The 16,425-nt window shown below is 38.0% G+C and overlaps 1 protein-coding gene across 1 annotated transcript in view; it reads left to right on the top strand.

The window, feature by feature from the left end:
• Nucleotides 1–16,425, top strand: part of LOC102880801 (O-acetyl-ADP-ribose deacetylase MACROD2) — a 178,071-nt gene that overhangs the window by 23,483 nt on the left and 138,163 nt on the right. The window contains 1 exon segment of the mRNA XM_025039707.1: nt 6,541–6,624. Coding sequence (XP_024895475.1) covers nt 6,541–6,624 — 84 coding nt within the window.

The raw sequence follows: 16,425 nt of genomic DNA, 5'->3' as shown, positions 1-16,425 counted from the left end.
CAGGAAAACTCAGCATCTGGAAGCTGGAATCATCTGAAGAACCGCTCACTCGTATGGTCGGTGATTGATATTCATATTCAACTAAAACCTTAGTGGGAGCAGATTTCTAAAACACCTATGCACGGCCTGTTTCTGTGGCCTGGGCTTCCTTGCAGCATGGTGTCCAGGTTCCAAAGTGGTTTCTCTGGAGAGTGAGCGAGCCAGAGGGAGCTGAGTTTCTGTAAGATTCAGCCTCAGGGGCTTCATAGCATCACTTCCACTGAACTTCTTTCTTTGGAACAGTCAGTCAAGCCAACCCAGGCTTTGGGGAAGAGAAAATGGACTCAATCTCCTAATGGGGAACAGTGAGGTCCTGCAAAGCATGTAGGACCTGAAGTATTACTATGGCCATTTTTCGAAATACACTTTGTACATATGATATATTATTCACGTTATCAGAAATTAAGATGCCTGTTGATTCCTCAAGAATGACCAGTTTTATTTTATTATTTTTTAATTATTTATTATTATTTATGCCTATAGCACCTAGTCTTCCTAGGTGGTCTCCTATCCAAGTACTAACCAGGCCCAACCCTGCTTAGCTCTGAGATCAGACATTGGGCTCGTTCAGAGTGGCATGGCCGTAGACCATGGACCGTGGCTCCACTGGGGCACGAACCCAGGACCTGTGTAAGGCAGACATGCTAACCGCCATACTATGGAACCACGTATGAAAGACCAGTTTTTGATGAGAGAAAGCTAGTGGTTAAAAGTATAGGCTCTGGACAGAGGAAGCTATGTAATGGGTGAATGATAATGAATGCTTGAATCAGTAGGCCTGAATTCAATCCTGGCTCCATCACTTATTGACTTTGGGGTAAGAATCTTTTCCCTATAATCCTCAATTTATAACTCTGGAGGCGATAACTCACCATACATACATTCTTGTTTGGAGGATTACATTATACCCAACCTTAAATGTTCCTTGGACCATAGTAAACATTCAATAAATTATTGCTTCCCTGCCCCCATTCTAACAAATATTGGAAGGGTATTGGGTTTATCTAGAGTATAAGAGCACCATGTTCCCCATTTCAGCAGCTACACTACTCTAGGCATGAAAAGGGGCCAGGTTTTAAAATGAAAACGGATATCTTAGAGGTCTTAATTTTGTATAAGCTCCTATTTAATGTTAGAACTCCCTACAGATCACTGACAACCTCAGTCTGAGCAGCTCCATTAACAAAGAACTCTCTAAATTCTAAAGCAACTTATTTCATTAGGTGAAGTTTGGTTAAAATTATTCTTCTTGTTAAATCACTCTCCCTCCCCTGACCTCTCACTACCTTCATGGAGAAATAATACCAGTTCCTTTTCTTCATAACTGTTCATTTGGAACAATGATCATAGCTTCTCTCTACTCTTCTTCAGTCTGACATGTCTGATTCCTAAATTTCCCTTGCTCTCTCCAGGGAAGTGGATCCAGGGGGCATGAGAAGTGGAGGGAGGATCTAAAAGTGGAGCAGGAAGGTGGGAGAGGGCTGGTAGCAGCAGCTGTCAGTTCCCTACTTGTATTCCCTTGGCATTCTTGTCGCTTTACAATACCAGCAGCTTTCTAAGGGAAGTTCTTGTGACCCTAAGTTGAGTATTTTTCTCTGGGCATGAAAGCAAACTCAAAATACCAGGAGATTAATTTCTCTGGACAGCCCTCAACCAATGATGGATAAGAGTTTTCATTACCACTGCAGGACACATTGGAGGCAGGTTCTATTCTGTCCCTGTTCAGTAGAAACATAGTGTGTGCCTCATGTATAATTTCAGATTTTCTAGTGGTCACATTGAAAAAAGTAAAAAGAAACAAGTAAAACTAATTTAATAATTTTATGTAACATAATATATATATAACATTATCATTTAACATATGAGCAACGTAAAATCATTTATTAGATCTTTTGCTTTTTTCATATTAAGGTTTTAAAACTTGTTTGTGTTTTACATTTACATCTTAATTTAGACTAGCCACATTTCAAGTATATAGACAATATGTGGGATTGTACAGCAAGATTCAATATCATTGCCAAGAGGTCCTCAGTAAAAGTGAGCCCTGATTATCTACAATGGAACTTGCTTATTAGCACATCCAGGATTGGCTGCCTTCACTTTCCTGTCTCACTTCCTACTCTCCTCTGGTGTTTCCTAAGATAATCTCTCAAATTAAGTACTAGCACTCAAACCTTTGTCTAGTGTCCACTTCTAAGACAATTCAAGCTAAGACAAGGACTCCGCTAACCTTTGGTAAAACATAAAGCCCAAGACAAAATTTTAATTAAAATGTCAATTCCTACACCCATGTAAGATGTCTCATTATTTAAAAGAACCATATGTTGAAAATAGACTTTAAGTGGTCACCCAATTTTAAATTACATTCCATGAATTTAATATTAATGTTTGCTATTCTCATTTAGCCTGCTCACATGAAGTACCCTTGGAAAATCCTTCAGCTGTGGGGAGTACTGCCCTTTCAGCTAGTCAGCATGAAGACCTTATCTTGCTAAGGATCATTTGCCTAAGTGCTATAAGTACACATTTTAGGCAAAGGGAGTTGACTTCTTAATGAGCTGCAGCTAGCTATCCAAACCACTAAGTGATTTTAAGGAAACCATTATTAATGCTAATACAAAGCCCACAAGGTTGGAGTCAGCATTTGAGGTTTGGGGGCCTTAATTGGATCATCATTTCTGATTTTAGTCCCACCAGGCATCCTGGGGTTTTGTCTCCAGCAGCTGGATGCAGCTGTTCAAGTTGCACTCAGTGGCCAAGGATGCTGTCGCTCAGGCAGAATGGGCTCAGGAAGCTGCTCTCCATTTCCTAATATCTGAGTGCTGGAGTCATGGGGGATTTCTGTGTTGGATGGTTCATTATGTACCAGCTGGCCATGCCAGACATTGGTGAACAAGCTAGCTTCAGTTCAAATCTCACACTCAGGCATGTTGTTCTGCAAGACAGGTCTGAACCATCCTTCCAAGACCATTAACTCTTGCCTTCCCTCTGCCCTGCATCACCTCTTCTTCTCACACAAGTAGAAATGTTGGAGGGATTTTTTTAAATGCAGTTGACACTAGTGAAAGGTTACTTGGGTGAATCAACGGACCAAAAAATGCTTCTGAATGATAGTGAATAATAATTGGAATACCAAAATTATTATTTTGCTAGTGAAATTATTATTATACACTAGTAAACTGACTCTCTAGGTGAGAGAAGTCCCCATTTGAAGAGTTTCCAGATTTCTTTGGTGTAAATACAATTACCATGATATTGTTCAACCTACCAAATATGAAGTCAATGGATGTCAGAGTTGAGAGCAATAGATACAATCAGATGGTGCACCATCAAATCAGCCCCAGCACACCTCTGCAGAGTCATATTTCATTTGAACAGGTACCTTCTGCCAATCACCCAACAAACATGAACTCATTTAAGAGACCCAACAACTCTAGGAGACAGGACTATTATTATCTGAAGCTTAAGAGGGATTAATTCTTCTTAAAAAGCAGAGTCTAGATGTGTCTGATCCCAAAGCTCACGTTCTTAACTCTTGTGGTCCTGTCTCCAGACACTAATAGTAAATAAAGGCGGGAACATCTCAGATGGTGTCAGTCAAGGTCATCTTCAAGGAGAAGCTCTGCCCCAGTGGAAAGGCTTAAACGCCTGGGATTCCTTGTCAGTCCTTTAATCCAACAGTCCAAGGTCATCTTCAAGGAGAAGCTCTGCCCCAGTGGGAAGGCTTAAATGCCTGGGATTCCTTTTCAGTCCTTTAATCCAATAGTCCCAACCTTTTTGGCACCAGGGACCACTGCTCCTATGAGAATCCAATGCCTGATGATCTGAGGTAGAGCTGAGGCAGTGATTCTAACACTGGGGAGCAGCTGCAAATACAGATGAAACTTCTTTTGCTGGCCTGCCATTCACCTCCTGCTGTGTGGCCTGGTTCCTAACAGGCTACAGACCAGTGCCGGTCCACAGCCTGGGGTTTGGGGACCCCTACTATAGTCTGCTTTTTAATCCTAGCATCATAAATGTCTTCCCATGTCCTTTCGTTTCAAGACTATGCACTATTGAAATGGGCCCCAACATGAGCCAGCAGGGACAGAAAATCAGCAATGACCTATGGCAGTTTAGTCACATAATGCCAGGAGCATAGTTGAGTTTCTGAGAGGACAAAGCCATACTCATGGCAAAAATCCAGGTTTTTCACCCTTTGCTAGAAAATAGAGGTAACATAAGTAATGTGACACACTGTAAAGGAGAAGCATAGGGTGCTTTTGAGGAATATTCCTTTAGCTTCCCCAGGCCAAGAGGGAGAGTTGTCCTGCTGAGCCACAAGTAGAAATATTAGCATAGAGGCCATATATGTCAGTGACTTTTATTTGAGTGCTTCCATGGCGATTGTGAAATGATGCTATTCTTACATCATAGATGACTGTTGATAATTAACATGTATCCAGGCCCGCGAACTACCCAAGAGGTGTCCTACAACTTTTTCAAAAATGAAGTTCTAGTACTTAAATATCTCAAAATGTGGGCAAATAGATGTCTTTTTAAACCTCACCTATTCCCCAAGAATTTCCATACAGACAAGAAATCAAGAATTAAGATTTTTTTTTCTCAATCATGCACTTTCAGGAAATGCTGGTTTGTAATTGAATTCCCAACACTGAAAATGTCCCTCTTGATCCAGTTCCAGACTGAACTTTTCAGGGTGATGAGAGAGTTAGAGGCTTCTACTGGGGCAATTGCAAGTGTCTCTTTGACCATTTTACTAATCCCTTTGAGCCCAGCATCCATGCTCAGGGAGTTCTTCCAAGCATCTCATTTCTGTTTTGGCTAAACTCATTCTGTAGTTCTGTAGTCTGGGTCAACATCCATCTCACCTGGTGATGAAGTTTGGAGAACTGCTAATGTCGCCACTGGCAAAAATTGTCCCCCCAGCCATGGTAATGACCTTACATGTGACTGACTTGCAACCACAGAAAGCCTAACCTTAGTGCCTAAAAACTTTTGTGATCCACAATGCCAACATTTTTAATAGCACATTTAGCAAATGCATTTTTTTGTTTTGTTCATTTTTTAATAAATGGGAAAAGAAAAATGAGTCGCCATAGCTCTGTAATTTTAGAATCTTGGTATAAGACTACACCTGCTAAAAGAGTGAGAATTAGGCACAGGCACCATTATATTTTGGCCTTTAAAAAAAGCCTGGGCGAAGGGGAAATAAAACAGAATTTGAAATTAAATTTTCAAGGCACTGCTAAGCACCAGGGGCACTAAAAAGATTAGGAAAGATAAATGCATTTTTCTCATGGAACTTACATTCTTGAGTGTGGGGAAGAGGAGGGAGACATACAATAAAGAAATAAAGAATGAGACAATATAATTTTAGATACATCAAACAGTGTGTTTGAGAGATATTTCCTTTGCTGGGACTCATAACATTAGGTGTTCAGAGAAGGCCTTTCTTGGGAGCTGAATTTGATCTGAGATTAAAAAGTGAGAAGGCGGTAGACATAAGAATATGTTGGGGGGAGATGGAGAAGAGCAGAAGGTGCAAAGGTCCTGAGGCAGGAACCAGCCTAGTAGTGAATGGAGAACACCAAAGGAGTCAATAAAGCCTAAAGCCAATGAGAAAGTGGGAGATGAAGCTAGGTTGTAGGTAGAGCCCAAGTAACATGTTGTCCTGGGCCATGAATTTGGATTTGGATCTTATTCTAAGAACAATGTTTTGTTTTGTTTTTTAACAGGGGAGCCACGTGATCTGGTTTGTGCTTAAAAGATAACTCTGGTTGCTACATGGAGAATAGATTGCAGGGAGATTAAAAAGCTAGAAGTTATGATTCAGAAGGTTATTATAGTAACCAAGGTAAATGATACTGCTGGTTTGGACCAGGATGATGATTGCAAAGGATGAGCACAGCGAATGAATATGGTAGAGTTTATAGCTGCTTTACTGGAAAAGTAAATGTAGAGAAATATTACGAATGATATCTCAGTTTTTTAGGTTAAATCTTAGGTTAAATTCCTGGGTAAATAGTAATACCATTTCTTGAAATGTGGAATGCTATGGAGAGAACAAGTTTGCGTACATCAAGAGGATAATGTCTTCTTGTTTGAGTATGAAATTTTAAGGATGAAATTGCATAATGACAACTATCAATTAATCCATGAAATTTTAAATCAAATTCTCCTGAAGAAAAAAATAATTTGATATTACCTTATGGAGAATTTTTTAAACTTAAAAACATGAGATTTCATTCACATTTGTGTGAATCATTAATGATGGCAACAAAAAAAAAGTGTCTAAGCTTGAACTTGAAGTCTATTTTCATTGGAGAATCACAGGTATTTACCAAACTTTAGCTCAGCCATGATGACAGATGAATCTGCATTAGGCTTCACTGTATTTGTGGGTTTACTAAGGAAAAAAAAAAATCTTTAAACTTTAACAATGTTGAGCCCTACTGATAAATATTTAAATAAGAATGTTTTAAATGTTTGTGCTTCCAGAGGGATTGGAGCCAAAAGTCCTCTCTCCACCCCACAAGAAGAGCAAAGCGAAGAAGCCAGAATGCGCAAAAGACACTAGCGAGGGTAAGTCCTATCCCTCCTTCCTTTAAAAAATTATGCCAGGAAAAGATATTTTAATTTTTAAATTATGTGTATGCTCTAATATTCAGATATTTCTAAAGGTTCAAAAATCACAAAATAATTCTTTTTTCTTTCCTAATATGTTTACCCTCCCTTGAATGTGAAGACAAAAAAATTAAAAAATCAAATTCAAGTTTAATTTGTTAAGGTAAAAATCAAATTTTAAAAATTATTTTCAGTCTATGGCCATGCCACCCTGAACGAGCCCGATGTCTGATCTTGGAAGCTAAGCAGGGTCAAGCCTGGTTAGTTCTTGGATGGGAGACCACCTAGGAAGACCAGGTGCTATAGGCATAAATAATAATAATAAAATTAAAAATTATTTTCTCAGCATGATGTATTTTCCATTTCTTCAGAGTGTCGAGTTGTGGGTAGTGCTTACAAGTTAAGTGTTCTGAAGTCATGTAAGGGTGAAGGCTGAGATCCAAACTTGATGAGCAGTGCCATAGCTCTTAGCTTATTGGGATCATTTACCTCATGAATACATTCTGAGTCTAAAATCAAACCTCAGCAATGGGTGCTGGAAATGTTTCCTGTCTTTAGTTTTCTCTTCCATTTTCTAGAAGCCAATGTATCTTTGCATTTCTGCATTGAATGGCAGGTCCAATTGGGCTCAGTTGTTCTCTATTATAACAGGAGTACCGCTTATAAGATATTCAAATTTTTCTTTTAAAATGTAGATGAGGCTTTTTTTCAAGTAAACCTCTAACCTAAGAGTATGCATAAACTTCTCAAAGGGGAATGCATTTATGCTTTCCACTTTCTTTCTTAGAGCCCCACTTCATTCACTGTGAAATGGAGAGTATGATAATACTGATGGTGTCAGCTTGGGTCTTCCAAGAAGAAGATGCCAAGATGAAGTAGAAGTAAAGGGAATTTATAGGGGGAAAGTATGTGGAGCATAAAGGGGAGAGGAGCAGGATTAAGAGAGAGAAGACAAGGAAGGAGGATTAGCTAGGAAGAGCCTCAGTCTGTATTGTAGTTCGAAAGTCTGGGGAGGTCCCATGTAAGCATTGGGCATTAGAGGAGCCATGTACTGGGCAGAAATGGCTAGGCTCTCAGACCCCCTTACCCCTGCTCACTCACTGGCTACAAGCAGCTTTGGTGAGAAAGTGGCCTTGGCGTGAACATTATGCTGCAGAGAATCCAAAAGTATAGGTGCTGGAAGCTGTCTGCTAACCTTATTCCCCATAACAAAGTTCTCTCTTGAAGGGTGATTTTTGAGCAGCTCACCTCCATGACTACACAGCATCTATGTGAGTGTCAGGGTTCTAAATGATAAGCAATGACACTGCCTTCACCTTCATTGATTCAGAACCATTTGAGAAGGCAAAGCTATAAGGGAGTTTGAAATTGAAAACATTAGCGTTATTACTAATGAAATCAAACCAGAGTATCTGGTTGCCCTGCTCCCTGATGGATTTCACTCCTCAACATGAAGGACAACCTCTGTTCCTTCAGGAGCAAGTACAGGTGTCCTTGGTATCCTTGGCTGCCTGGTAGAGGCTGCCCTGGTTAGCTTATTTTATGGAGAAGAACAGGCCAGGACACATCTTCCCTAGACAGGTGGAACTGACTCAAGATGGAACTGTTTTTTCTCCCAGGCTCTCCATAGATAGAGAATGTAGAGAAGGGCACAGCAGTAAAAATCTCTGCCCTATGAGTGAGGAGTGAGAGGCGTAAACATTTCCAACTAGTAGTAAACAATAGAAATAGTATGTGTAAAGTACCTAGCACAGGTTAGGCTTTCTATTAGTGATGGCTATTATAATTACTATCCTAATCAGGGCCATGATAGGGTACACACTATCTTAATTCATTGAAATTTGCTTGAAAGTTTAGAATTATTCAGAGAAGAACACTTAGAACCCTGGAGAAGCCCAACAGCTCTAACTGGCCCAAGGTGCTAAGCTTTGTCAGTATCTGATTGGGGGGACAGCCAAAGTATGCACTTCCTACTGTAATTAGGTTATTTGCTGGACAGTCTGTTAAAGCCATGATGGGAAATGGATTAGGGGCAAAAACAACAGTTGCCTTTTCCCTGGAGAGGCTCTGACTCACTGAGTGATTATACCATTCACATGCACGCCCTGCTCAAATGTTGTTCTCCAGAGCTTGAGTCTTGTCATTTCTAAGTGGTACATGGTGGGGCACAAACTGCTGCAGTTATGTCACCTTTAACTAAAAAGGGAATTCCTCCTAGTACTTCCTTCAAATGTGTGAAAACTTTTACCTGCTAAATAATATGCTTTGTTTAGAAACATCATTCCATAACCCTAATATGCCTAAATAATGTGGCTTCCCATCACTCATATATATGGCCTCAGAATCTACTGAGTCACAAAAATAAGATCACTATGGATTTGTTACCAGGGACATTCTCTCTGTGGCAATATGGTGAAATGTAAATGTTAGTCACTCTACAAGAACATGGGAATTGTATTTGTTCCCAAGATGCCCTCAAAGACAAAGGAGTAAAAATTGCTGAGAAAAGAGCGAGACAGGAAGTGGTAGATGATTTCATGATAGGGCATTCATTTTTTATCAGTGTTTCTATTTTGACAAAATAAACTATGTTCTGAATTCATGTGTTGTACTGTTGTATATGTTTCACTTTCTCTCATGATTCAGAGTTAGAATCATTCTTTCCTCCTGGATATGCAAATGGATGTTGTATCACTGGGTAAAGGGGTAATGTGGATCATGACCATTCTCTGTAGTCTTCTTCCCATTTTAGAATTATCAATCCTTTTCCAAGTTAGTCATCTCTATTTTGTTTTTTATTTTTTTATTTTTTTTTTAGTAATAGAAGCTTCTGGTATTTTTATTGATAGATGACTCAGCTTAACTCCCCATCACGTGGCCTCATCACACTTCTCTCATATTTTTAGGTTCCCTATTCAAATGTGTGAAAACTTTTACCTGCTAAATAATACCCCACTTTCAACCATCCCCACTTTCAACCATCATAAGTATTACTGATTACCTCAGCTTACCTTGTAATACGCATTCTCCAACAGGATCATAGAGTGGAGTTGAAACACAAACTCACCAAGATTAAAACTGTAAATATGAAGCCATAATAACTGTATTTAGTTCCAGAAGAGTAATTTTGAGAGCATATGGTCAAATTTTCTCATTCTACAGAATTTTTTAAAGTACAGACTGCAAATAGTTCTTTAACTTACCCAAATCTGGGCAGTTTTGATAATGTCAGAATCTCTTCCTTTTTTTTTAGAAATAACAAAGCTTCTCTAATCCTTTTCCCTTTCTCCCTTCCGAAAATTAAAACCAGTTTTACTGAAGGAAGACATGTTGCCATCATTGCAGCCTTGATTAAAAGCAGTATTACTTTAGTACATATTTTGCTAAAGTATTGAACATTGAAACAAAAAGTCAAACAATTTCTAAATGTATTTACTTGCATTTTTTATACTATGGACATTTGGATATAGAGGTTTATTCTCGTTACTTTGATTGGAATTTTATGAACCACAATGTACTTGATTTGACCCACTGCAACATTATGCCTATAATAAGGTTAGTAATTTCACACCCCTAATTGAATGGTTAGCATCTGATGTAAATTACAATGCTATCTATGAACCAGCAAATTGTAGGCAGAATTGTTTGAAAAAAGCTTGATTAACACCAGTTTCATCAACTCCAAATTCCCAATAATTTAGGTGAGTTATTTTTCCTTAAAAAATAATTCCTGAAAGAATAACATAGAAAACTTAGTACCTTCAATAAAACATGCTTTTCTTACACTTTTTCCTCCATCTTTCAGCAGTAAATCTTGTAGAGATTTCTTTAGTGAAAGTCTTTCAGGCTTTGTTTGAAAATATTATTTTGCTTTTCTTTTTTTAAGGCAGTTTTCCTGGGGTTGGTAGTTATTTTCTTTCAATATTTTAAAGATATTTTCCCACAGTCTTATCAATTCTATATTTGTAAAGAAGTAATCTCTTAGCCTAATTATTGTTTCTTTTCAGGTTATCTGTCTTTTTCTTTTTGGCTGCGTTGACAATCTATTCTTTATTTTTGTTGTTCCCGTATCACTAAAATGCACCTTGGTGTAGATTTCTCTTTATTCTCCTTAGGATTTACTTTGCTTCTTGGATATGTAAATGGATATCTTTCATTAGTTCTGAAAATTCTCACATATCACCTCACCAAATATTACTTCTTCACTACCTCCTTTCTCTGTCCTTCATAACACTTAACCTACATTTTTTGTGTGTCCTTGTCTCTGACAATTTCTTGTTAATTTTTCAAGTCTATCATTCAATTTTCTAGTTTTCTATCCAGCTTTAATCTGATATTTAACTCTTCTCTGGTTTTCTCATTTTAATTATTACGATTTTCGTTTTAGAATATACATGTCCATTTTTTATTTGACACATAAAATATCTTTTACAATAAATTGTATCTGAGATTTCAATATCTCCAATCTATGTAAGTCAAATCTGCAGTTTATTGTTTCTCCAGACTCACATTTATTGTTATTCCTTTGTATATTTCTCTTTTTTTTGCTATTGTCATGTTTCCTGTATTTTTATTTGTGGATGATTTTGAAAGTTGGGTTAGGAGCTCATTTATTTACATTTTGTTTTCTGAGATACCTAAAGATACTACCAATTTAGAAATGCCTTAAACTACAAATTTGGCTCAGAATTTTGTTTTTTGTTGTTGTTTTGTTTTGTTTTGTCTTCTACTGTCCTTAAACCTTATTAGTATGTGTATAAGATCAGGAAATCTCAACAAAGTCTTTTTTCTTCCCTTTTTCCTCTCCAACCAATGATAAAACTGAGCCTGGAAAATTTTCCACTATATTTAGGACTAAAGAACTTGTTTCTCTCTGTATCACATGTATGGTTCATTGAACCCCAAGCTCTAGTGCTTTCTTCTGCCGCATATATAAAAACCCAAGCTCTAGCTAGTGGTTCTCAGAAGGTATTCCTGTATTTGCATCACCAATATAACCTGAGAACTTGTTAGAAATACAAATTCTAGGGCCCCATCCCATACCTACTGTATCAGAATCTCTAAGTTGGGGCACAGTAATCAGATGTATGCTCAAGTTTGAGAACCACTATTCTAGAGTCTAGACCATCTCAAATTGCCAAACGCCTAAAAGGAAACAATAATTTTAGTGACTGTTTATAAATCTTGATTCAATCTCCTTCATCATTTCCTGCTTCTAAGAAGTTTCCTTACAGAAGCATCAGCTCAGCCATATTCAAGAATCAGATAAAGAGAGATAAAGATAGGATACATAAATAATTAGTAGATAGTACACACCTACAAATATACAAATATCATATATATGTACTTATATACGTATGTATATGCATGCCTACATTTATAATACATAGTCTGGAATGATATATATCAGATGACCTCAGGAATTATCTTAGAGGAGTAGAGAAGAGTCTGGGGCAGATTTTGGAGATTTTAATATTCAACTTCCAGAATGTCTGTTTAATTGAAAAATATATATGGCAAGAATTATTTCATATTTATAAAATAAAAATATTTTCATTAAAAAACTAAAGAGAATTTATGCTTCTAAAATTCAACAAGTTTAGAACAGTAATTTTCTTCATACGTACATCTCCTTCAGTGGCTTTCGGTAGTGAATGCTATTTTTCCATCATATTTTTATAGAAAGCACTGGCACTTTGACTCTTGCTTTACAATTGCCTCTGCATAGAATATTCAACAAGCCTACAAGTGATGCTCATTTTTCAGGAAACTGAGCCTCTGCAATGCTAAATCAGGCAGCCCTATACTGCACTATAAAATATTAATGATCTCTTTTGTCAGATGAAATTACATGTGGAAACATTTTGAAAACTAGAAAGCACTATACAAGTGTAAAGGATCTTGCATTGCTATTAGAAGTACTATTATTATTGTTTTTACTAAAATAAATTTTTCTGAATATATAAACCATTGGTAGAATTCACTCTGGATTTCCTGAGAGGCAGAATTTTCTCTCTGCCTTCTTATTTTCTCTGCATATTAAAGTATCACATGACATGCTGTTTTGTATGTGGCTGGACAGAAGGGACAGTCTGTCTTTTAGAACGCCATGAAGCAGTTCATGCATTATATTCATAAGCATGATCTTTAATTTAATTTTTGTGACAAGTGCAGTGAAGAGTAAAATCAGGCAGTCATAATTTTGACTTTGCCATCACTCAAAGAAGCTTAGCTTAGTGATTGACCAGCTTTTTTTTTTAAATGAGAATAAAGAAAAGCAGCTTTCTCATGAAAAAAATATTTGTTTTATACTATAGAACTTAAAATAGCAAGAACTTAAACAAAATGTAAATTTCCATGGTAAAAATTAGAATGCAATAAAAGCCTATGTCACCACCTTGCTTTAATTATACTCTACATTCTACTTGATTCAGGGCCATTCTGAGCCACCCCCTGCTGCAAATTAGCAGAAGGACCTAACAGTCTATTTCATTTTTAGTTGTGCTTTCCACATTAACCCATTAAACAGAGTTGTGGTTATGACCATGGAGTTCTATTTCAGAGTCAGCTTTAGGATTTTAAACGGGACTTAGAGAATATGAGCATTGAGGCATTTTTCATAGTGAGAATAGCCAAAACCCACCTAGCTAGAGAATCATTGGTCCTGTTTGACTCAGAGTAATCCCTGTTTATGCTTGTCGTCCTTGGCATATTATTAGCAACATTCCTTTTCACTCTTAGAGGTGTCCTGGTTTAGGATACAACATGTATGAACATTCCTTCCTACCTATAGAGAAACAGTTCAGCACGAATATAGATAGAGCTCTTGATTGTCCAAGTTATGCTTCCTACTTGGGCAGTTTTTCTAAGCTAAAACTTAGTTTTCTAATATTAAATGAGGGGGGAGGTAATCTATCTTGTGGGACTGTGGGAAGATTTAAACAAGATGATATATGGAAATCACCTGGCACAGTCTCTGAACAGACGATTCAGTCAGTCAGTGTATTGTATTGTAAGGAAGAGCTCCTTCCCACCAAAAACTTACTTACTTTGCTTATTAATATTTGTTAATTCTTTTAATATGAACAACACAATTCTGCAAATAGAGATAAGATTTAAAATGCATTTACTAAATCTCATATCTCACTAGGCTTTTCCTCTTCTGTCTCCCTTAGGATCACTCAGCACACACCGTCCTCTCCCCAACCATGTTAATTCCTGTTCCAAATGGACTTTCTCCAGTCCATCTCCTCCTTCACAATTTAAATCTTCTTTTTCTTCAAGTCAAGCTTCCAAAGGAACTAGTGTACTCCCAATATTTACATAGCCTTCGCATTCAGTCACTCCTCAACTTCTACTTCCTGCCTCTAAAACTTTATGAGAATACCAGGTTAGGTCAGGAATATGAGGGAGAAGGTGGACTCTGGTTATTGGTCTTCAGTTTAGACTTTGCCACTGAGACATTCATTATCCAGCCCCCATGGTCTCTTGAAGTCTGTTGACTCTCTGTTATTTCTATCAAATGCTAGACCAAGGATCTCTCTGCTGAGGCTGGCTCTTGTTCTAACTGCCTATGGTCTTTTTCTCCTAAATGAGTTTGTTTTAAACTGTGGCTAATGGGACCTCATGGCAGTCCCCAAAGCCCATTCAGGGAATTGGCAAGGTCAAAATAAATTTCACAGGGAGCCGTGATCTCAGATGTCTTCATGTGTATGGAATACAATGCAAATGATGTCCACTAGAGTTATACAAAATAGTGGTACCACAGAGATACCCCATAGCACTCTTCCCTCCTCCAATCATATTAGCTTAGTTCCCTGCCACCCAGATACATCTTCTCTATGTATTTATTCCACATGCTTTTGTAAATATCTACTATTTGACAATATAGGCACTGTTCTAGGCACTGAGAAAACACACACAAACCCTTCTTTCTTGGGGCTTATATTCTAGGGAATGTGTAGGAGTGGCAGTTGATGGATTTTAAAAATTAAATGAAATATATGGTAAGTCAAATAGTGGCACATGAAGTATTACTTATCTATTGTTGCCTGAAAATTTATCCCAAAACTGAACAGCTTAAAACAACAATGGTATTTATTATCTCAGACTTTCTGTAGGTCAGAAGTTTGAGAGTATCTTATCTTGATGGTTCTGGGTCAGAATATCACGTGATAGAGCATGACATTCTAGGTCACAAAAGTCTAGGTCATAAAAGAGTGTGGCTTCTGCCTGCCTGTCTCTCAGATCACTTGCTCAGGGGTAAGGCAGCTGCCATGTCTTGAGGACCCTCCAGCAGCACTGTGGAGAGGTCTACCTGGCAAGGAATTGAGGCCTCCTGCCAACAGCAAGCACCAATCTACAAGTCATATGAGAAAGCCATTCTGGCTAAAATTAGAGCCTCCAGCCCCAGGCAAGCCTGCAGATTACTATAGAGAAGGCTGACATCTCGACAGCAACTTCATGAGAGACCCCAAGCCAAGTGCCAGGCAAAAAGTCAAACTAGAAAGAAGAGACAGGGGATGCTCATTTGTGTTTAAGTTGGTGATAGGTGGGGGAGACTTAGGAGAGAGGTAGGTTAAGGTTTCAAATATACTGGACCTCACTGATTATTAAGTTGAATTTGAGAAAAAACCTGAAGAACATAAGAAAGTAAGCTGAGTAGCTACCTGGGGAAAAAAGTGTTCCAGTAAAGGAAGTAGCAAGCACCAAAGCCCTAGTGAAAGAGAGAGGTCTGACTTATTATAAGAAAAGCAAGAAGGTCAGTGTGAGTAACTGGAGAGATAATTGGAGTTGGTCCCATTAGACAGGTGAGTTTCATAATTGAGCGTGTGTTGTAATCACCTGGGAGCATGTTAACCCAGTCTCTGATTCAGGAGGTCTGGGGTGCCTGAGAATTTGCATTTCTAATAATTCCTTAATGATGCTGGTGCCCTGGGATGAGGACTCTATTTAGAAAATCATTGTCCAGGGAACTTTGTCTTTTTCCTTAGGCGAAGTGAGAATATAACATTTTAAGCTTAAGCAGAGAAGGGACATGATCTGACTTGCATTTTAAAACGAACTTCTGGTTGTAGTGTTGAGAACTGACTGTAGGGGGCTAAGGAGAGAGTCTACTGGAGCAAAAACAGGTAGAGAGTCTACTGGAGCAAAAATACTGATGGCTTGTCCCAAGCAGCAGTGAAGGGAAGGAGGGATAATTAGTCTGATTCTAGACAGATTTTAAAGGTAAAGCAAACAGAGTTTACTGATATTGGATGTGGCATCTGAGAGAAAGAGAAGGATCAAGGATGAGTCTTTTTTCCTTTTCTACAACTATTGAATCTAGCTTACACTAATTCAAACTTTCTGGGAAAAATAGTACTTTCCATTTCTATCCCCCATTGTGGCAGTCCAGGTATTTCTTGCTTGGTCCACCCTAGGAAGGGTATACTAGCCAATCTTGAGACTAAATTTCCAATTTAGCAAAAGCAAAACATTCAGGCATAAAGAAAATTCTCATAAACTACAAAAGAAAGAAAACACGGAGTATTAACAAAAAAGATAACTCACAGAAAGATTATTTTAGATGATTTAGATAGTATGGAATCCAAAATGTTCTCCTACCCACAAGAGGTGTTATTATTGTTATTTGTTTATTTTCAGTCAGCAACTTCCCAGTTAATGAATGATCATGAATTGTCACTTATGAGTGTGAAGCTCAGGAGGGAAGGAGAAAAAGCAGGAAGGAGGGAAAGAAGGAAAGTAGAAAGGGAAAGA

Source organism: Pteropus alecto, unplaced genomic scaffold (genome assembly GCF_000325575.1).
Source record: "Pteropus alecto unplaced genomic scaffold, ASM32557v1 scaffold45, whole genome shotgun sequence".
In the NCBI taxonomy this organism is placed as follows: Eukaryota; Metazoa; Chordata; class Mammalia; order Chiroptera; family Pteropodidae; genus Pteropus; species Pteropus alecto.
This window is presented reverse-complemented; position numbering and strand designations above follow the sequence as displayed.